Genomic DNA, 22,759 nt, shown 5'->3' on the forward strand with positions numbered 1-22,759 from the left:
CGTAAGGAGACGGCGGGATATGTTATATTTTGAGTAGGGAGATACAGAAACTCTAAGCACCACCTTCGATTCAGGAATCTTGTACGAAATTGCCCGCATATTGGCATTCCTGACTGTGTTTTGATGGAAACCTTCTACAACAAACTGAATAGAGCCACACAGGTAGTAGCAAATGCCTCTATAGCCGAGGGATTTGTGGACAAAACTACATAGAAGCTAAAGTGATTTTGGATCGGATTTCAAGGAACACAGATGATTGGGTTGATGACGGTTATGACAACATGAATGCTGAGAGAAGGAAAGTTGAGGCAGCAATAGTGCAGGCAGATGCGGTGAGCTTATTAGCTGCCCAAATGGCCATTGTTACCTCCTTCCTTCAAACCATGGCGATTAATCAAGGAGCCTTGAATAGAAATGTTGCTCAATTGAACACAATGACACAAGCGGCAACAATAAGCTGTAATCAGTGTGGAGAAGCCTACTCATTGATGCTTGTCTACAGGACCCACAAGCGGTATTTTCTATCCACAACAACTCGTTTAGTAACACTTATAATCTAACTTGGAGGAACCATCCCAATTTTTCTTGGGGTGGGAACCAAGACCAATCGGGGCCAAAGAATCAACATCAATAGTAGCAGGCGCATAGAGGTAATCCTCCTGGGTTTAATCAGCACAATGGTCATCAGCAAAACTAGAACATACCACATTACAACCTAATCACGCATCCAATTCTAAGTATCTTCATCGTTGGATATGCTTCTTAAGGAATACATCTAGAAAAACGATATGTTAATCTGATAACAAGCTTCATCAACGGAACTTAGAGGTCCAAGTAGGGCAAATTGCTAATGATTTGAAAAATAGGCAACCTAGCACCCTACCAAGTAATTCTGAAGCTCCCCGAGGAAATGGAAAAGAGCATGTCAAGCTATGATACTGTGTAGTGGAAAATTGACAACCCATGTGCCAACTGTTACCAGAGAAGCTAAGCCAGTAAAGACTCCTATGACACAAGTAATTGAATCCTCTGCAGAAATTGAACTTCCATCCACCGCAGAAAAAATTGACAACTATGACTCAACTACCTCTACTCCGACCAGTAATTTTTCAGCATCTTCATCTAAATCTTTAGATCAATCTCATGATATTGTAAAATTACATAAGAGAAACTCTTCCCAACCAATCAATCCATAGCTTATGTCGCAAGTACCTGATGCGACCAAAGAACAAAAACAAGCAAGTGAAGTCTTGCATGTTCCACCGCCATTCCCCAACAGGTTGAAAAAGAAGGACGACAACGATAGTTCAAAAGATTCCTTGATGTCTTAAAACAACTTCACATTAATATACCTTGTCATAAATTTTGTGACTTTTTCACAATTGGTGCATCCAACCTCCCAATTAGCTCATTTTTGGCTCGTTTTTCTTCTAAAGGGTTTCTTTGCCTCCTGGATGAATTTACCTACAAAAATAGGATAATTAAATATTAAAACTCCATTTACAAGCTTAAATTAAACTAGGAATTATAGCTCTTTCTTAGAGCTATCAACGTGCACCACACTTATGTGCAAATCCTTTCATCTTGTGGGTCATGTTCTTCTCCAAATTACGTATTCATCATTGTTATCACGTACAGATTAAGTGTATTTTCTCGTAACGAAATTTAGCATGAATAGAAATGCTTATTAAAAACAACAAAAAGGTGAAAATGATAATTTATTGACTTGAAATAGTCAGAATATATAACTATCTGTTCAAAGTGTCATAGGAACAATCCATAATTAGGAGTCATATCATAAAGATGTTATCCTGAAAGAATTTTACACAAATATAATTTTTACATTTTATTATAAAATTTTGGGTAATTGTAATGGGTAGTATTTTGCGGGCTAATAATTATGTGTATAGTAATATTTTAAGAGAATTGCAAATATAGGGATTTTCTTAAATCTCCTTCTTTATTTTATTTTTATTTTTGTCAGACATATTTTTTTGTTGAGATCAACAACATGTGCTATTGGAAGATTCTATCCTCTGACCTCTTGGTTCGATTTTTTTTTCAAATGATCTCTTCTATTGTTTTTGTTCATCATGTTTCTCATTCTTTATTAACATTGTAATTTTTCTTTTCAACTTTGTAATTTTTTTCTTTCATTTTCCTTATATGTCCATTTTCGTATAATATTCTCTTTCTTTAGTTATATCTTGTTTTCATTGACTTTTCTCTTCTTTATAAGTTTGTTTCCCCTCTGTCTCTTGTTATTTTGTTGATGTTTATCACTATATTTTCTAGCACTATAATTATGGGATAAGAACTTTTGACTTTTTTTAATAAAAAATCAATATCTTATGTCAGTTGAATTATGCTCATGGCCTTTATTACTATAGTTTTTTTTCATAGTTAAAAGCTTATCAGTAATAGAAATCTATCACTAACATACTTTTAATTCACAACCTAAATCTATCAAAGATGGACTATTATGACTGACAAACTTCACAATGCATAATTAACATATATTCTATCTCTTTTATCACTAATAAATTTCAAACAAATATTTTTATTTTGTTTCTCCATTTTTTCACTTTCTTCCTCCAATTTTATTTTCTCCATCTCTTTCATTGACAACTCAACCAAAAAACAAACAAACAAAGTAATGTGATGCAAACTCTTTTTCAAAGCACAAAAAGAATTAGAATTAACTAAGCCGCAACTAAACTATCTATAATTGAAGCTTAAAAGTACGTAATAAAAGTCCATAAATAGCTATTTTATATAAGTAATAGATTTCTATATGCTATATGAACTCTATCATTCGTTATCATTGATATAGATTTCAAACAAATATAAACCTATGCGTCATAAACTCTAATCACGGATAGAGTATATCGGTGATATCTCACATCACTAATAGAGTCTATCGATGATATCTCATATCATTGAGGAGTCCACCTATTATAGACTATCAATTATAGATTAATAGACTCAGAGAGTTATATCTAAATTTTGCTATATTTGCACATATTATTATATTGTCGTATATCTGCTAATACTTTTAGACCGATTGCTATATTTGAAACTACCCCTAAAATTTTGAGGATATTTTGTTACTAAAAGTATTCATGAAATTAAAGAAAATAAAAATAATAGTTTAATTAGTTGAAATATAGGACAATGATTAGCTGCACCTAACCACATACCGCTCATTTCAATGTAGAAAAAACAAAAACAATTCAAATCTTAAAAAAAAGAAAAAAAAAAAAAAACCACGTACATATATGTATGTACGTATACTAATGTGGCGTGTGTGTGGGAGCCACGTGAATAATTAATGGAAAGAAAATTGGTCGGCAACGCGTAAAGGCCACCGACGTGTCCCTTGGCGCTAATCTGATCAATCATTTCATCCTCTTTCTTTGGATCTAAATTTCTTTCCTCATTTTCCTTATTTGACTCTCTTCTTCTTCTTACTTCAGTTCCTTCCGCTCCAATTGCTCTTCCGATCTCTCTCAGGTTATTTCTTCTCCTTTCTACTTCTTTTCAAATTTCTACTCTCATTCTTCCCTTTTATTTCTGTTCTGTTTGATTTTCTCTTCGTTTTTCTTTTCATTTCTTACATCCTCTTCCTATATGCTTGTTTCACTTTTCTGATTGCCTCTTCATCTGAAATTTTTTTATCCGATCCGATCCGATCCACTTTCATAATCTGATTTAGGTCCTCAATCGGTTGCTTTCGAGGTTTTGTTCTGCAAATCGAACATTTCTTATTGCTAAACTGTGTTAATGCCTTTTGTATTATTTCTTGAGATTCGCTGGTTTCTTTAATTTTATGATGTGTGATTAGTTTGGTAGACGTTTACAAACTTTCAAGGCAAAAGTGTCTTACTCTCCCTCGTAATTTGTTTCTGAAACAATATTTCTGATCCGAGTCTATTGAATTTTGGTTCATGTTGCTGAGTAAAACTATGCATTTTTCTTCTGCTCGAGAGATATTTTGTTTACTTTATCATCCAATTTGATGAGGAGAATTGTAGGATAATAGTATATTTTAATTAATAATTTAGTTTAGTTGTTAATTTAGATTTATTAATATTTAACCAGAATTAATTAGTTAATTGTCTTAGCCTCATTTTGAATATATAACATTGTTCTGGGAGAGTGCTCTCTCAATCTAAGGGATGGATTTCCCTTGTTTGGTCATGAAGTTAGCCTAAATACCTTTTTTTTGCTGCATCACAATTGCATTTTTATCATTTTACAACCGAGTTAGTATGAGAATAGTTCTAAATTTATGCTTTTGTAATTTGCAATGAAGTTATGGCATCTTCTGATAAACCTGAGATCGTGGAAAGGGGTGATAAAAACAAAGACCACAAGGAAGATGAAGGTGAAGGGAAGGGTGGATTCCTTGATAAAGTGAAAGATTTCATTCACGACATCGGCGAAAAGATTGAAGAAACGATCGGTTTCGGGAAGCCGACGGCCGATGTCAGTGGGATTCATATTCCATCGATCAGTCTAGAGAAAGCTGAGATTGTTGTTGATGTTCTGATTAAAAACCCTAATCCTGTTCCTATTCCCCTAGTGGACATTGACTATTTGATAGAGAGTGATGGCAGGAAACTGATCTCTGGGCTGATTCCTGATGCTGGAACAATTCATGCTCATGGAGAGGAGACTGTCAAAATTCCTGTGAAGTTGGTTTATGATGATATAAGGAACACATATAATGACATTAAACCTGGCAGTATCATTCCATACAGGATCAAGGTTGATCTGATTGTGGATGTGCCAGTTTTTGGGAGGCTGACGTTGCCACTTGAGAAAACTGGAGAGATCCCTATTCCTTACAAGCCCGATGTCGATATTGAGAAGATACAATTCCAGAGATTTTCATTTGAAGAAACTGTTGCCATTCTCCATTTGAAATTGGAAAATAAGAATGACTTTGAGTTGGGATTGAAGGACCTAGACTGTGAAGTCTGGCTCTCTGATGTTAGTATTGGGCGCACTGATCTCTCCGAATTTACACCCATTGATAAAAATGGGATCAGTCATGTCGACTTACCCATCACCTTCAGGCCAAAGGACTTCGGTTCGGCACTTTGGGATATGATTAGGGGAAGAGGAACTGGCTACACTATAAAAGGGAATATTCATGTCGACACACCTTTCGGTCAGATGAAGTTGCCCATTGTTAAAGAGGGTGGTACTACTCGCCTCAAGAAGAATAAGGAAGATGGCGGCGACGACGACGACGAGGTATGAGATATCTTCTTCTCTGTTGTTGCTACTGCATATGAGTACCCTTCAAGTTTCAACATCGCAAAAAACCAATTCAACTTGATTCAAAAAAGATTTCCCTTGAAAACTTCACACTGCTCCAGTGCTTCTATTTTGCATTAACATTGAGAAAGCATGTATAATCTGAAGTCACTACATATCCTTACACAAATAAGTTAGTTAATGACAGAGACCTGCCTCCTTTCCTAGTTTGTTCAAGTTAACTCCTGACAGAATGATAGGACAGGTCAGAGGAAGCGAGTGAAGTTAAGGGTCATTCTGTTAGATACTTCAATGGGTCCCATTTATAACTAGATGATGTCACTGTTAGGGATGAGCAAGACTAAAAATTTTGAAAGGCTAGAACAATGTAGTGGATAGTTTCACTGGTTGGACGTATGAGAGAGAAATTTAAAAAATGTATTTAACAGCCATGAGTCATGGCCCATGACGATCAAAGTGAGGACTTTTGTTAGTAGTGAGTAGTGAAAGCCAGAGGTTATGAATGAATTATGGTGAATTCTATTGCATAAAATTTGTTTTTTTGTCTTTGGAGACATTGTATACTTGTCTGATATGAAAGGTCAATTTGTGGGTGCAGGAGTAAACAAAAGGGCATCATCTGGAGGAATAATGTGTGGTTTTTTTTTTCTTTCTTATAAAAAGGATGTATGATGCTGTTCCATAGATATCTTAAGGGATTGTTTGGCTGAACCTTTTGTTACTTGATTCTCATGGTCACTGCGTAAGAGACTCTTCCTTTTGTTTTTAACTACTTAGTTTTGGCACCGACTTTGGATGGGGAATTTGATATTTTTGGAAGAGACTGTTGAAATATAGCCAATATATTAGCATTGCATTAATTTTAGTATGTTGATCTAGTGTACCTTGTTTCCAAACGTTCAAAATGTCGATTTCGATGAAAGTATCGAAGTCTTAATTTTACGAAAATTTCGATGGAAATATTGATAAAATGTGGATTTCGATGGATATTTCTAGAAAAATCATAGAAACAAAGAATTCAAAAAATAAATTTAAAACATTAGGAAAATTATTTTAAATGAAAAATATGTTGAAAATATTTATAAGTAATAACAAAATATCATCGTCTATCCGGGGTAGACTACAATTGACTACTATCATAGACACAGATAGTAGTCTATTGTGGTCTAGGTCTATCATAGATAATGAAATTTTACTATACTTATAAATATTTTTGTTTATTTTTCAATATTTGAAAATAGCTGTTTAAATTAGTAATAAATATATTGTGATTTTAAAATAAGTTAACATGTTTATTATTTATATTATATTTTAGTGATATTTTGTTGTTTATTTTTTATGTTTCATAGATTTTTTTATGATATAATAGAAGTATCAGTTTGTCCCTCCCCCATGTCGATATCGAATCACATATCAACGAAAATTTTTCATTCTCTCATGAAAAAATCTACTTAATATATTAAAAATAAAACAAAAATCTCACAAGGTAGGCAAATATTAATAATAATAATAAGAAGAAATTTAAACTTTTTTGTTCAAAGGTTTAAACTTATTTTAAAATGGTGAAATGGTTGTGTGTTAATTTGAGTATTTTTATGATAATTTTTTTTTAAAAAAATATACATTATATCCACATTTTCATAAAACTTACGCAACATGTTTTTATCTGACATTTAAATTATTTACTTGCATATTTTCACATTTAGCTTTCAATGCAATTTTTTTTCTGCTACATACCATTGTCATTATCTTTTATCTAATAGGTACATCTATTGAAGAAAAAGAAGTACTTGTCAATACATACATTGTGTTACAAATAAGAGGTAAAAGAGAACAATAAGTAGAACAAAAGAGAAAATGGAGAGAAAGAGAAAATGGAAATCAAATGTATTTCTTGAGATAGGTTTACAATGCATTCTACAATTTCTATTTATAAGGTTGTGAGGATAGACATTATATAACCAAATAATAGTGTACAAGATAGTGATGGAGGCTAATAGGTAGACTAATAGATGAATGTGTTACTTATAAGAGTTTGAACATCTAATCAGAATATTCTTAACACCGTCCAATATATATAGGAAAAATCCAATGTAAAAAAAAAAAAAAAGAAAAAAAGAGAGATCCAAGTGAAGAAAAAAGATATTGTCACCTTGATGAAGTAGGATAAAATTATAGTTGAGAGAAAAGATGGGTAGTGGATTTATGAAGAAATATAATCAAGTCGAGCTTATTTTGATCATCATCTATGAAAAAGGAGTAAATTCACTACAAAAAATATTACTTTCGACAGTATTAGAAATATGTTATCGTAGACCTTTAAACATTTTTGAAACGTTGGCATAACAGATATTATAAAAAGTCTACTTTCAATTGTGTTATTTTAATGCTATGAAAACGTTTTATAGTATTGTCAAAAAATAGCTAAGCATAACATTGTTCTTAACATTAAAAAAGTATAGTAAAAGACTTAACTATACCACTTTTATGTTATTAAAAGTTTCTGTTTTAACTTTTAATAGCATTTTCTATGCACTAGACAAAAGCTATAAAAAGTATATTTCAATTTTTTTAATGAAGAAAATTTTCATAACGCTGACAATAAAATGTTATAACTAATATTTAATAGCAAATATAACGATGAAAAATGTTATAAAAATATGTCATAGAATTTTTGGACTTCCTATAGAAAATCATACCATAGGCAATTTTTTAATAGCAAATTACTATGTGCAATGCACATGTTATAATTTTTGAAATATAGTTTTTTGTAGAAGTTGATATATAATTTTTTTATATATTGATATTTATGTCGTACAATTTATTTAATAAATTTAATCTTATCTTTTATCTAGGGTTCCTAATATTGTTAAAAAATTCATGAAAATAAATTTCTCACTCATTCTAATAACACATTGAAACTTTCAATTCGCTTAATAAGTATTAAACTAATATAAAAAGAAAAAAAAAATAAATTGACGTTCGTTCAAAAAATAATTTGATATAACATCTTTTCTCTCTCTTTAAAATCAATATAATAAATGGTCTGTAAAAGAACACATAAACAATCATTAGATTTTCATTACCAAAAGTTCTAAACAGTTGATTTCAATCAAAATATTTCCCAAAAACCGCTTCCTCCACTCCAAAATTGTTAAAATATATATATATATATATATATATCACCTTTTGAACATCATATATATGTTGAAGTCTATGTCCTAAATCTCGTGGTTTGTAATCTATAAATAAATTATTTATTTAATAAAATAAAGAGTTATTTTATTAAACATTTAGACTTGCATAACTCAATCCAATAAACTAAGATCCAAGATTTATTTCATATAACTTGAACAATACTTGATTAACATACGGGCGGATCATGTTCAAGATTCACTTTGTAATCATTACAAACGATTTGATTCAAATCGTTCATGTGAGGAAATGTGAGTGAGAGTATCTTATACAAAGGGTTAGTCTGTGATAGCTTGTCCTTTAATTTGTATGGGTGAGAGTGACCCGATTTCTTGACTCAATAAACCTACCATTTTGGAGACAAGCTAAATGCGGAACTGAGAACTTAACTACATGAGATGAAATTCACTCATTTCTAACTTTAGGATAAGTAAAACATTTGTTCCCTTAAGTGCTACTCTAGGTCTTGAACAATGGGGCCCTCCCTCTCATTGGTCCAAGAGGGATTTTATTTATGGTAGGACCATAAATAGATTGTTCATTAGAGGACCAGTAGAACTTGAGCAAGAGATAATTACAGGGATAAAACAATAATTTGACACAATTGTAATTACAAATGACTTGTGAAGGATCGAGTTTCTTGTAATGGTTATATCCATAAACACAAAATAGTCTATAGTGTGAATAATAGAGTGACCCATAGTTAATGAATGTTGATTAATTTAATTAGTTAATCTCAGATCATTGAAGCTTATAATCTGTTAGTTCATTAAGTCTTCTACTAGCTCACTAACAGGTAAAAACAAGGATCAAAGAGTTTTGAAGAATTTGAATTGTTCATATTAAATACAAAGAATGCGCTTTAATTGTATAAGAAACATTATAATGTATATAGATACATTATAATATAAGGTTACTTTTTTTTTTTTAATAGGATTCAAAATTGAACTATATAATATGAGAGAGTAGTATATTTGAATAAGATTCAAATATTAATTAATATGAATAAGATTCATATAATAACTACGAGTTAAAATTAATATGAATGAGATTCATATTAAAACTATAAGTTATGAGAGAGATATGCATTCAAATGCATATTTGATTTTATATGTATGATATTTAATCATATTAATTAATTAATTTGACTGTCCGTAAGCCCTCTTTCTTATCTAAATTATTAAAATTCAAATTTATTTCTTTCTTAACTAAATTATTTAAATTTAAATTTAAAATAAATAAATTAAATTGGAAAATTGAATGACTAAGGCAAACTTACTAGGGACAAGGTTATAATTGAGTGTAATTGTTAAACTTAGAGCGATGGTTTAATAAATTTACATTTGGTTAGGGGTGAAATTAATCAAGGATGGAAACTGGGATATTTGAAACTAGGAATTTAAGAAATAATTATTAATTCGGATCATTAAATTTTATTATAAATTTGGGTAAATTAAATTATGTAGAAGGGAAATTTAATTGGGAAGTGTAATTAAGGAAAAGTAGATAAATGTTGAAGGGAAGGGAAGGAAATTAGCAAATAAAAATTTACATATATGTAAATCGAGAAGGCAAACCGAGAGGAATTTAGTTGAGAATTAGATTTTTTTTTAAAAATAACGTTATTTAAATACTTATTAAAAAAAAAAAAGTTGGGTAGAAATTATTTACAAAAATAGGTGTTTAAATCGTGTATCTAGTACACGATTACTTCTAAATCTTGTATCCGATACATGACTACCTGTAACCTGGCACATGCAGACTACCACATGGACAGTCATGCAGTGTTGACTAAGTAATCGTGGACGAGTCCACGATTACCCTAAGTCGTGTATTGGGTATATGACTTAGTGGTCCCTTAAACCACCTGTGACCCCTTCCTCTTCCTTCCATCCGAAACCTTTCTCCTTTTTTTCCTCCTCACTACCACAGGTCGCCAACTCCGTCGTCGTCCGTCGTTTCCGATCTTGTTGCTGCTGCTGCCGTGAGCCGATCTACCGTCTGTCGTCGTCTACCTCAGGTAAAATTTTTTCTAATATATGAATTTGTTCATAAAAAATAAAGATTCTTTCGTTATAGATTTTGGGCTATTGAATTTAGTATTAAATATTAAATAATTCTTTTTGTATTATAGATTTTGGATGGTTTCATTATAGATTTTGGGCTGCCATCTCAAACTTTCAACTTCTTTAGTATTAAATATATATTTTTTCTTTGTTTTTCTGTTTTTATTTGAATTGATTTAAATGTATACTTTATAGATATTAGATTTGGGTTGTTAATTTTTTTTTTGTAATTGGAATGATGAACTTTTGTAATGTATACTTTGTAGATTTTATTTGACTGATTTTGTTGGGCCATTTGTTGAGTTGATTTAAGAAAATATTTGGATTTCTTAAAAAAGAAGAAACAAATTTTTTTGGTTGTATTAACATATTTTTTTGTCATCTATAACCGTTGAAAAAATTTGAATAAATATGTTGATGCGTCTTCAAGTTTTAGTCATTCTTGAACCTAGAAATGATGGAGATAATGATATTGATGTTGAACTTGGTTGACCGTTAGCCCTCTTATATGCTTCCATATAGTAGAGTGACATCATCCAGATCGTGTGTTGAGACAGTTCAGTCTGCAACAAACGGTACCTTTGTTGTGCTATACACTTCCAACACTATACTAGATTGATTTGAGAGGTAAGCACGATCAAGACTGGCGTTAAATTCATGCGAAAAATATATTCTACTGGCATGTACGACATGATAGTTGTGCACAAGGAGAAATAACAAATGGATCAGCTGTATCAGAAGACTACTTTTCCTGGTACGATTCAATCACGAAGCGATTGATCACACTTTAGGACACTTACTATTAATATATGGTAAGAGATTTAAAATCAGACATTTCCCAAATAATATGAATATTGTTTAATATTAACTTTTTCATCGTACAGAATAATTTTATCGATGAAGTACAACAATATTTAGTAATCCACAATTTCCCAGAGTTGGGTTCAATGTGTGATCAAACATTGGTCAACATAGAAACTATTATTCAACAAACAAGATGACTCAATGTTGTTGAACTAATCGAAGACGTATTCGTTGTAGATGACAACGACAACAAGGCGAAGCTAATTTAAAGGCACACAAAGACAACCCTCATGTGGGGTAAGGGCCATAGAGTCGTCTTTAAATTTTATGTAAATTTCTATTTTCAAATTAAAGAACTAATTGTAAATCATCTTTGGTATCATGAGATTTTATTTATTTATTTATTTATAGAGAGATGTACTACTTAGTGAAGTCACAATTTTTTTTAATACAAGTGCAGAATAATTAAGTTTTTATTGCAAATTAAATATATAACTAAGTTTAATAATGAAGAAATTTGTTAGTTAAAAATTAGAAACAAACAGTTAAATTGATTAAAAAAAGGAAAAAAAATCATGGACCGGGTCCACGATTATGGAAAACGTGGACCCAATCCACAAGTACGTCCTTGACCAGTCCACCGACTGTGCTGACTGGATTAAAACCTGATCATGTATGGGATACACGCTTTCTCTTCCCCCAAAAACTACCATATTTTCGTCAATACTTTCTATTGCCACCTATTATTAAAATTTCTTTCCCATCTACCTCATTTTTGTCATTAATTTAAAAATGCACTATATTCTCGAACTTAATCTTGAGAATTACAAGATTAATCGATGGAAGTTAAAGAGGAAACTAATTTAATTATCAAGGTTTTTTTTTAAAATATTTTAAAATTACGTAGGAAAGAGAAAAATTGATCAACAGCACTAGAGATGTCCAAAAAACCCACGGGGTCGGGCCCCGTGGGGACCTGCCCCAAACGGGGTGGGGAATCCCCGAATACAATGGGGAATGGGGGAGGAAATGGGGAATTTTTTCTCCATTTGCAATTCGGGACCGGGGACGGGGAATATATTCCTCAACCCTGACCTCACCCTGTGTCTCCACCCCTCCCCGACTTTTATATATAAATTATATATATATTGTAGACTTTATTAGGATAATTATGGAGGTTTTAATTATTTAAGTTTAATACTTTATTACTTTAATTCATTAGATGTTGTAATATTTAAAATAGGATGTTCTAATTGTTGAATTTTACTCTATAAAAATTATGAGAATTTAGCATTTTAATTATATATTTTTTTAAATTGAATGTGTATTATTGTTTTTATTACCAAAATTGATAATATTTTACTTAAATGAAAGTTGTATTGGATATGTTTAAAGAATTGTTAAAAATATATATTTAATTAAAATGAAAAAAAATTATTAGAAAAAAATGATGGTGTGGAAATTTTTCCTGCGGGCAAATTCACGGAGACGGGGAATGGAATAGGGGGTGGGGACTGGGATAGGTAGGGCTTCTCCGTCCCCACCCTGCCCCGTGGATATCTCTAAACAGCACGTGGGGAAGTAGAAGGTGGAGAGAAATAATTTGAGGAAGAAAAGGGTTGGTCGGTCATATTTAAAGGAATAAAAAGGAGCAGTCGGTAGGGATGGCAAAAAATCCCACAGGTCGGGTATCCACGTTGAATGAGGCAGAAAACTCTCGGTGTGACCGGGGATGAGGTCAAATTGAAGACACAAATTGGATCCTCGATCGAGAACAGGCGGGGATGTCCTCGACCCCACCTCCAATATATTTTATTAATAATTTAAATATATATATTACTTTTTATTTTTTTAATATATATAATATAATTAACTTTTATATATATAATTTTTAATATATATAACATAATTATATATATATATAACTACTTTTTAATTATTATTTTGATTAAATAAAGATAATAATATTAATTTGTTGTCTAAAATATTTACAATTTCAATATAAAATTCGAAATTTAATTTATTTTAAATAAATAATTAATTAAAAATATAAACGAAAAATGCTTATGGGGACAGGAATGAGGGGTGCATCCCCGACCCAGCCCCACCTTGTTGCCAACCCTAGCAGCCGGTGTGAAGGATTTCGTCATATAACTTGCGAAATTCTTCTAATAATTTATATAAGAATGACAAGAGAGGGTGGTTGAGTGCTACTGGGTGAGATTGATTTGGAAATCGTGAGAAATTCGTAGATAAACAGGAACTAAATGGAAGATTTTAGTAAACATAATTTGAAAAGTAATTGAATTGATTAAGAGTTGTTTAGATGAAACTGGAGATTTAAACTTGAAGAAAGGTAAATTATAAAGTACCTCTTGAAGGAAATTTTCAGAAAAAGATCATTTGAGGGGAAGCAAAGATCGTCCCAAATTCCAATTTTATTGAATATAAAGTTTTACAGTAACACAACAATAAGATATGTATTTACATGATTATAACATGCTTTAAATAAAACATTTAGGGTTTCAGAAACCCCTACCTTTAAAGAACTCTTTCTTCAAGAACTCCCTCGAATGAATCACGAACTGATCTACTTCTCCACGCGGAACACAACCAAGGACTTCTCTTTAGATCATAACTCAAATTTTCTTCAAAGGACATTAGGAAGAGTGTATGAGAGCTGATTGGGAGGAGACTATGTGTTGATAATGGATTGCATGCATTGGTAGCAAGACCATGCGTTGGTCAAGAGGTTCCAAGAGGAGGAGATGTTGTCGGATAAGGAGGTCTAGAAGTAGCATCCATCTGGGACGAGGAGTTCTCCCAAACTACTCGTATGTTTAGAGTGATTATAAATCCACTTGAAAACTAAGAGAGTCTAGTTTTCAAGGTAGGGCTTATGGAGAAGAAGCTCCAAGGAATCATGCTGGAGAGTCAGGAAAAGACAGAATGGTCGAGCTCTTGGGTAAGCTTGGGCCAGTTGTGATTTTTTTAGGATTTCGGCCAAACCACGAGAAGTTTTGAGCTAAGATTTTAAGGTAATCTTCCTGAGACAAATTAGAATATGTTTATAGAAGGAAGTATCTTAAAATAAGGTCTGGAACTATGGGTAATATAAGCTTATAATTGAATCTAGAATTTAGGGTCCAGAAAGGAAAACCAAGGAAACCTAAGGAACTTCGGAGAGAAAAGTTCCTAACCAACCAAGGTAAGTGGTTGTTCCATCGTTTGTATGGTTGATTTATACATACATACACACACACACACACACACACACACACACACACACACACACACACACACACACACACACACACACATATATATATATATAGAGAGAGAGGTTGTATTTGAAATATTGGCATGATTGAAAAATGTGTTTTATCTGGATTTGATTGATTGTTGTTGTCACAATGCGTGCATATTTGCATTAGGAAATGAGATTTATACTTGGGATATTGTTAGCATGCTTTGAAGACGCTTGGCTGGGATTTTCAGTGTACCCAAACATGTCTAACAAGAAATGTTGACATGTGCACAGTCGACGGGTTATAGGGTATTAAACTTGTGTCCACGTTGGTCATCGCGAGTTATTCTCGGAGAATACCCGGGAAATGTTGTCACAATGCTGTTATGTGATTGTTGTTGATTGTGGAATTGTATTCCCAAAAATGAATTTCTGAAATCAAACCTATGCTTATATAAAACGCCACTTACTAAACTTTGTAGCTCACGTTTTCCATGTTTTATGTCTTCTCCCCCCCCCCCCCCCAAGGTAGCGGAGGTTGAGGGGTTCCAGGCTGCTGCTAAGATCAAGGTCTGTCACAAGCTATAGTCACACTTCCGGTCTTTAAATTTGTTAATGTAAACTTTGTAGCTAAGCCTGAGAGTTGCATAAACATTGTGCTATTGGTAATAAAATGAGTTATTCAAATAATTGTTGATTACATCTTTGGCTTAAAGTTTACTGAGAGTAAAGAGGTTTAGATGGGTAGTAGGTATCACAAAAGGGTGGTATCTGCGGTCCCTCACGCCTCTCCTCGAGCTCAGAAGGCGGGCTCGAGGTAGGGTGTGACAATGCTATAGCCAGAGGTTCTTAGTTTATTGGATTTAGGGTTAAAAAGGTGTAATTCACATATTTAATAATATCTTGACTTAAAAAACCTCAATAATAACTTTATTATAAAATGGAATATGCTTAATGTTTACAAACCACAAATTTTAGAACATCCAACCTAACAAACTCCCACTTAGTCTAAAACTCCCAGTGGGGTAACATACATACAATTTTGAGTGTGAGAGAAAAAACATAATTAAAATAAACTAGGGCATCACATACTCATGATTTCTCCCACTTGCCCTAGACTTACATAACTCATAGTCCTAAACTCAGTAGGTCACTCTTAAACACTTTAGCCGTGAAAGCCTTTATAAACGAATTAGCAATGTCGTCTTTCGAGGCTATCTACGTGACAATCACGTCTACTTGATGCATTATCTTCCTAATAAAATGGTATTGCGCTCAATGTTCTTTTTGCGCTTATGGATTCTGGGTCCTTTGGAATTTTCAACTACACCACTTTTATCATAGTATAGGCTGATAGATAGATGCGTATTTGGAACCATTTCCAAATCGATTAAGAATTTTCTAAGCCATACTACTTCCTTTGCTGCTTCACATGCCGCCACGTATTTTGTTTCCATAGTGGAGCTAGCAATACAACTTTGCTTTATATTTCTTCAAACTATAGCTCATTCGTTTAAAGTAAACACGGATCCCGAAGTTGATTTTCTCAAATCTATATCGGTTTGAAAATCATAGTCAGTGTATCCTGTATGGATTAGATCCTTAGCACCATGCGCGAGCATATAGTTTCTTATTCTTCAAAGGCACTTGAGGATATTTTTAACTGCAGTCCAATGATCATATCCAAGATTGGATAAACCTGCAAACGATTCCCACTACATAACATATATCAGGTTGTGTACACAATATGGCATACATCAAAATACCAACTACTGATGCATGGGGAATACGTTTCATATCCTTAACTTCTTGAGGTATCTTAGGATACTGTTCCAGATAGATGAATTCCATGCCTAAAAGATAATAACCCCCTCTTAAAATTATGCATCTTATACCTAGATAACATCTTGTCTATATATAATGCTTGAGACATGGGTAACGTTTTGTTCTTGTAATTCTGAATAATTTGGATTCCTGGCACATACTGAGCCTCTCCCAAATCTTTCATTTGGAATTGCGTTGCTAGCCACTACTTAACGTCAATCAGGTACCCTACATCATTCTTAATGAGTAGGATGTCATCAACGTATAACACTAAGAATGCTATAGTTTTGTTGACAATCTTCTTATAGACACAAGGTTTGTCAACATTCTGTTGAAAGCCATAAGATTTGATCGCAAAGTCAAGTCTTATATTCCAGGATCTAGATGTTTGTTCCAACCCATAAATAGATCATTTTAGCTTGCAAACATTTTACTCTTGACCCTGTTTAATGAACTTCTATTGTTGAGCCATATAGATACTCTCTTCAAGATTGTCATTAAAAAAGGTTGTCTTGACATCCATTCATAAAAAGTGGCTATAGACAAGAGTATTCTAATCGGCTCTAGCATGCAACAGAAGAGAAGGTTTCTTCATAGTCTACTCCGTCTCTTTAGGTATAACCTTTTGCCGCCAACCGAGCCTTAAAGGTATATACCTTATCAGCTTAGTCTCGTTTCCTCTTGTAAATTCATTTACAACTAATAGGTTTTACCCCATCTAGCTGATCTACAAGTTCCCAGATCGAATTGAAGTACATAGACTCCATTTCGAGGTCCATTGCTTTGATCTACTAGTCTTGGTCTACATCATTCATTACTTGTTTAAAGGTCAATAGATATCAATGCTATCATTGGGAATGACGACTTAAGTTTTTAATAAACACATGTAACAGTCAGGCTATTGAACAACCCTCCCACTACATCAAGACACTCTAAACTCTTGAGAAGGATGTGACTAACCAAAAGTACTTGCTCCATCAACAACTCATGTTGAAGGACCAACCCAATCAACAACTCTCGTCGGTTTACCTATAGCTTCTTTGGAAATCTCATTTAATACTAGTTTACTACTAGGTTGATGATCTCTCATGTGGTCTTCCTCTAAGAATGTAGCATTTTTTTTATACAAACACTTCGTCATCTTGATGATCATAAAATAGACCACCTTTCGTTTTCGTGGGGTATCCTATGAATAGTCACAATTTTGAACGACATTCCAACTTCTTCAGATTTTGCACCAACATATGTTTCGAGCATCCCTAAATCTTGAAGTGATGTAAAATACCTTTACGCCCTCTCCATATTTCATAAGGTTTTCATAAACATTTTTTTTTAAGGAGCCATGTTGAAAATGTATGCTGCAGTTTATATTACATATCCCCAAAACGAATTAGGCAACTGAGCATAGCTCATCATTGAATAAACCATGTCTAACAGGGTTCTATATCTCCTCTCTGATACACCATTCTATGAGGTGTACAGGGTGCTACGAGCTGGGACTAGATTCCATGTTCTATCAAATAGTTTTGGAATCTCAAGTTTATATACTCTTCACCTCGATCTGATCGGAATGTTTTAATTGTTTAACTTAATAGATTCTCAACCTCAGCCTTATACTCCTTGAACTTTTCAAGGATTTCGGACTTGTGATGCATTAGGTAAACATAGCCATACCTTGAATAGTCATCAATAAAACTGATGAAATATTCATACCCTCTTCGTGATTTGCCATTCATCGAACCACAGAGGTCTGAATGCATGAGTTCTAAGGGTTTTTTGCCTCTAAAATCTTCTCATGAAAAAGATCTTTTGGTCAACTTACCCTAAAGATAAGACTCACACGGAGGTAAAGAGTTGTCTTCTAACTGATTTAGGAGTCCACTCTTAACCAATCTCTCAATTCTATTGAGATTAATATGTCCAAGTCGTAAATGCCAAAGATTGGTATTAGAAGAAACTGTTCACTTTTTATTTTGAGTTTCAGTTGTTTTAAACATCTAAGTATTCAAAATAGTTTTAACCTCGGTTGGTCTTAACATGTATAAGTTGTTTTCTAGTTTTGTAGAACATATTTGAATACATCTTAAACAAATAAACACTTCATTAATTTCAAAAAATACTTTGTACAAATGTTCTAACAAACAAGAGATAGATATTTAATTCCTTCTCATATCAAGAACATAAAATATATTTTCAAGTAAAATGAATCTATCTCCAAAAATTAACTTTAGGTCTCCCACTACTTTAGCTGAGACGACCTCTCCTGTTCCAACCTTTAAAGTCGTCTCACCCTCTACTATCTTCTTCCGTTAAGCAAAATTGATGTTCCATCTCTCGACTAGCTTATTGATTAAATATCCTTTGAAATGAAGCAAAAAGTACACTCCCTCTTAAACTTAAAAAAAAATGATTAATTCCCTTGCTAAGAGAGATAGTATCCTTGTTTGATCTTAAAAAAAGCTATGCTGTGGACTTCCCCCTTTGAGGGGATTATCTTGGCGAAAAGATTAGTATTTGGTCTATTCTTTTAGTAATAATCGGACAATTCTGTTATATTTGTAGGAATAAAAAGAAGCATATCTATTGTATACTTGATAAGTACCAATATGCATTCAAATACTCATGGACTCGCTGTTTGCTTACTAGCTGAATAGAATTCAGAAAAGACTTGTTTTCTAGAAGCCTCTTGTTCATATTTCTCATTAAAAGGTACTATTCGATAATGTCTATCTAGAAAACTCCCCGCTAACTCGAGTGAGCACTCAAATATCTGTCTTACATTCATTCGTGAGGGGACCCTAATGGATTATTGAAACCCATATCAACATGTCTTCCATTTTGCAAATAACGCATATCTTCTCTAGGAAATTTTTTTGAAACAATACCTTTATTTCCATGTCTTCCTGCTACCTTATCACCTACTTTGATTTCACGTTTCTGTGAAATATATACACGAATCATTCATGGATTGGTCATACGAGATCCTAGGAAAAAGGATTTCAGAATATTATGGCTAGGAAGAGATTAGCGATGCCTGTTTATCATTGCCCTGTTTGAGGAGGAGCATCAGGATTGTAGTTTCCCCTCATCCCATGACGAAGTGCGGAGATCATTTCTTTTTCGGACGAAATCGATTCGATCGGTTGCTCGACAACTTTCCCACGTTAAAAGAAGGTTACAACTTTAGGAGCGAATGGAACTAAAGGAATGATTTTAGACCAGACTTATCACCAGGTTCGAGCAACTTTCAAATTCCTCTGGAAAGGGATTACAAGCTCCCCCTAAAGCCATGATGATTGGCAGAGAATTTTGTATAGATAGAAGGCCTACTTCAGAGAGGTAATTGATGTCAGAAGTCTTAAAAATAGAATGTATTTCAATCGTAGGCTAATGCTATAGGCAATAACCTTTTCAAGCCTGTAAGCTAAGCAAGGCAAGGAATAGATTAGAAGAAGAGGAGATGAAGACCCTGTCAAAATCATATCATCCACGTGGAAAAGTCAGATGATCAATCCCTGTTGGAGGTTCGAGAATCTATTAAAGGACATCTAAGGCTAAGTAAGGAAGAATGAAGGGAAGTCCATTAATGAGAAAAGTGGTGATCTTGTCTTGTTTGCTGGGCCCGCCTCTCTCATTCCCCCTTTTTCAATAAAGAAGCCCCACTCTCTAAAGAAAGGACCCCTCTTTGATAAAGAAATGAAATAATCTCAATTTGATGACAAATCCGATCCAAGGAATTTCCCCATTCTCAATACCACTAATTAGTAACAATAACAATGATGATACCCGCCCCCCAACTTGTTACTGCCCTAACAACTCAACAACAAAATCACCTGGATCAATCAAATGGTGAAGGTAGGACTTCATTGGATGTTGAAAGAGAGGCTAGGGCATAAGAAGAGGATGCCCGCATCTATACTGCTATTGAGGCTATCATGAACGGCTGCGAGAATGAGGAGGTGACCATGGTATGCCAAGCCCACATGATCTTGCATGAGCGTAGGGTAAGGCTCGAAGATCTGGAGGATGTTAAGCGTGCTACTATCTCCACGAACTAATTTTCTGAATGAAAGTACAAATATGGTTAGCAGCCCCTCAATCAAGTATTTGGGGAGAGTTATCATTCTCCACTAAATATGTTTCAAAAACAAGTAAACCATATTTACCTTGTTTTTCCTTTTCAGCTTTCCTCTCAGCAATGTATTTGGGATAGTTCATTTTCCAGTGCCCGTTTTCATTGTAATGGAAAAGTTTTCCTTTGTCTGCAACTTTTCCCTTGCCTTTGTGTTTTGCAAAAGCCTTTCTTTTCCATTTTTCCCTTCTTCTTCATTGGAATACTCTTATTTTGTGAAGTAAAAGGTCCAGACTTTGTTCCTGAGGATGATCTCTTTTGGAACTTATTAGAGGTAACAACATTTGCTTCCCCTTCTTGTCCCTTATTCTTCATAAGAGGATGGTAAGTTTGGAACTCATTTAAAAGAGTAGTTAGATTGTATTCAATCTTATTCATCATTGCATTTGTCCAAAATTGCAGAAAACTCTTTGGAAGAGATTCCATGATGAAACTAACTTGGTTCTTTTCGTCTATGGCAACACCGTTTGCCTCCGCCATATTGAAGTGAACCATCATATCCAGAATATGTTCCCTAACAGAGGTTCCTTCCTTCATGCGGAAGATGAAAATGTACTTGAGAGCATCATGCCAAACAGATGTGGATGGTTGTCTAAACATCGCTTGTATTGAATCCATGACCCCCTTAGCAGTTACCATGCTCTCATGTTTCTTAGTCAGAACATCAGATATGCTCGCTAAGATAAAGACTCGGGTCGTTTCATTTGCCTTAATCCATCTGTCATATGCATCCCATGTTAGTAAGAGTCAATAATTTATTTGGAGTTATTAGAGTTGAAATTAAGATGTAATTGAAGAAACAAGTGAAGAAAGTCGAGCTGCTATTCTTGTTTTTCAGCTTTTCCTCAAAATTGTTGTTGAGGTTCAGTTGCTAAGCGATCGTCTAGCTCTAAACGCTACACGATGTGAAGAAAAGCTAGACGATCGTATAGCAACGGGCACTGGTCGTTGTGATGTTGAACGCTAAACGATCATGTACCTGTGGGAGCTAAACGATGCGTTCAATCTGCTATACGATAGCACTGAGCGATCGTTTAGCTTTGGCATGGGAACTAAATGATACGTTGAATTTTTTATACGATGGCAGTACACGATCGTTTAGCTATGACGCGTGCTAAGTGATGCAATAAAGTGCTATGCGATAGCACAGAGCGATCGTTTAGATGCAGAGCTAAGCGATCATGTAAACGAAGAGCTAAGTGACGCGATGATGTTCTATACGATGGAGCTAAGTGATCGTTTAGGTATGGTGGATACTAAACGATGACATGAAGCGCTAGACGATGGTGTTAAACAATCGTTTAGTTCTATACAATAGAGTTAAGTGATGGAGATAAGCGATCGTGTAGTTCTATATGATAGAGCTAAGCGATCGTTTAGCTTTGGCAGACACTAAGCGATCGTGTAGTTCTATGCGATAAAGCTAAGTGATCGTTTAGTTGAGGCAAACACTAAGCGATAGTGTAGTCCTTCACAACACAAGGCAATGGAGCTAGACGATTACCTTCAACACTACACGATTGGCCTTAGCAAGACTTTGAGGTTGGACCGAGAGCAGCAGGTTCGACCGATTTTGTCAAGGTCCAATCCGATTCAGCCTCAAAGTGTTTTTGGTTGGTTCGGTTCAGACTTTGATGGTCCGGTTCAGACTTATCCAGTTCGGTTCAAGATGCTTGGGTTCGGTTTGGAGAGGTTCGAGTAGTTGAAAGACGGTTTTGAATCTGGTTGTAATAGTTAGGCTCTTGTTTGCTTGTTTTTGCCAAAACTAAAACCATATCAGTTTGTGTTTAATTATTTATGCATTTGATATATGTTATAATTAAATAAATCTTGTTTGTGCATATAGTATGCAATTTAGATTTAAACTCCCACCATAGGAAGCATGTTACATGCATTGAAAGTATGTTATAATTGCTATAATATATAGTATGCATGTTAGGGTTTCTTGTATTTAATATAAGTGTTATATTAAATATTGAACCTTATGTATGTTATGGATGTTTAGCATGTCTAAAGTTTTATAAGTTGTTATAAAATTGGGTTAGACATTTAAAATCCATAAACAATAGCTGCATGCTCACGAAGGTTGACCACTTATTTTAATTATTAAAACTTATAAAACCTAGTTACAAACTCAACCGGTATATAATCCTGTCTAAGGCTGGGGGTACTTAAGTTGATGGTTTACGGAACACCTCCTATCTG

The 22,759-nt window shown here is 33.7% G+C and overlaps 1 protein-coding gene across 3 annotated transcripts; it reads left to right on the plus strand.

The window, feature by feature from the left end:
• The first annotated feature begins 3,342 nt into the window (after positions 1 to 3,342).
• Positions 3,343 to 6,146, plus strand: LOC120067332 (Late embryogenesis abundant protein, group 2). 3 transcript variants are annotated; one of them, XM_039018897.2, is made up of 3 exons: positions 3,343 to 3,513; positions 4,316 to 5,262; positions 5,885 to 6,146. In XM_039018897.2, the coding sequence occupies exons 2-3, from the start codon at positions 4,318 to 4,320 to the stop codon at positions 5,888 to 5,890; spliced, it is 951 nt and encodes a 316-aa protein (XP_038874825.1). In that variant the 5' UTR covers positions 3,343 to 3,513; positions 4,316 to 4,317; the 3' UTR covers positions 5,891 to 6,146. The 3 variants fall into 3 exon arrangements, with proteins under 3 accessions (XP_038874825.1, XP_090164837.1, XP_090164836.1); XM_090308710.1 differs by having other exon boundaries at positions 3,425 to 3,738; XM_090308711.1 differs by lacking the exon at positions 5,885 to 6,146 and having other exon boundaries at positions 3,375 to 3,513; positions 4,316 to 5,268.
• Positions 6,147 to 22,759: the final 16,613 nt, after the last annotated feature.

This window comes from Benincasa hispida, chromosome 12, assembly GCF_027475165.1.
Source record: "Benincasa hispida cultivar pf3 chromosome 12, pf3_genome.v1.1, whole genome shotgun sequence".
Lineage (NCBI taxonomy): Eukaryota > Viridiplantae > Streptophyta > Magnoliopsida > Cucurbitales > Cucurbitaceae > Benincasa > Benincasa hispida.

Excerpts from the sequence above, each read along its gene's own strand:
- LOC120067332 (XM_039018897.2), top strand. The coding sequence starts at position 4,318 with ATGGCATCTTCTGATAAACCTGAGATCGTGGAAAGGGGTGATAAAAAC.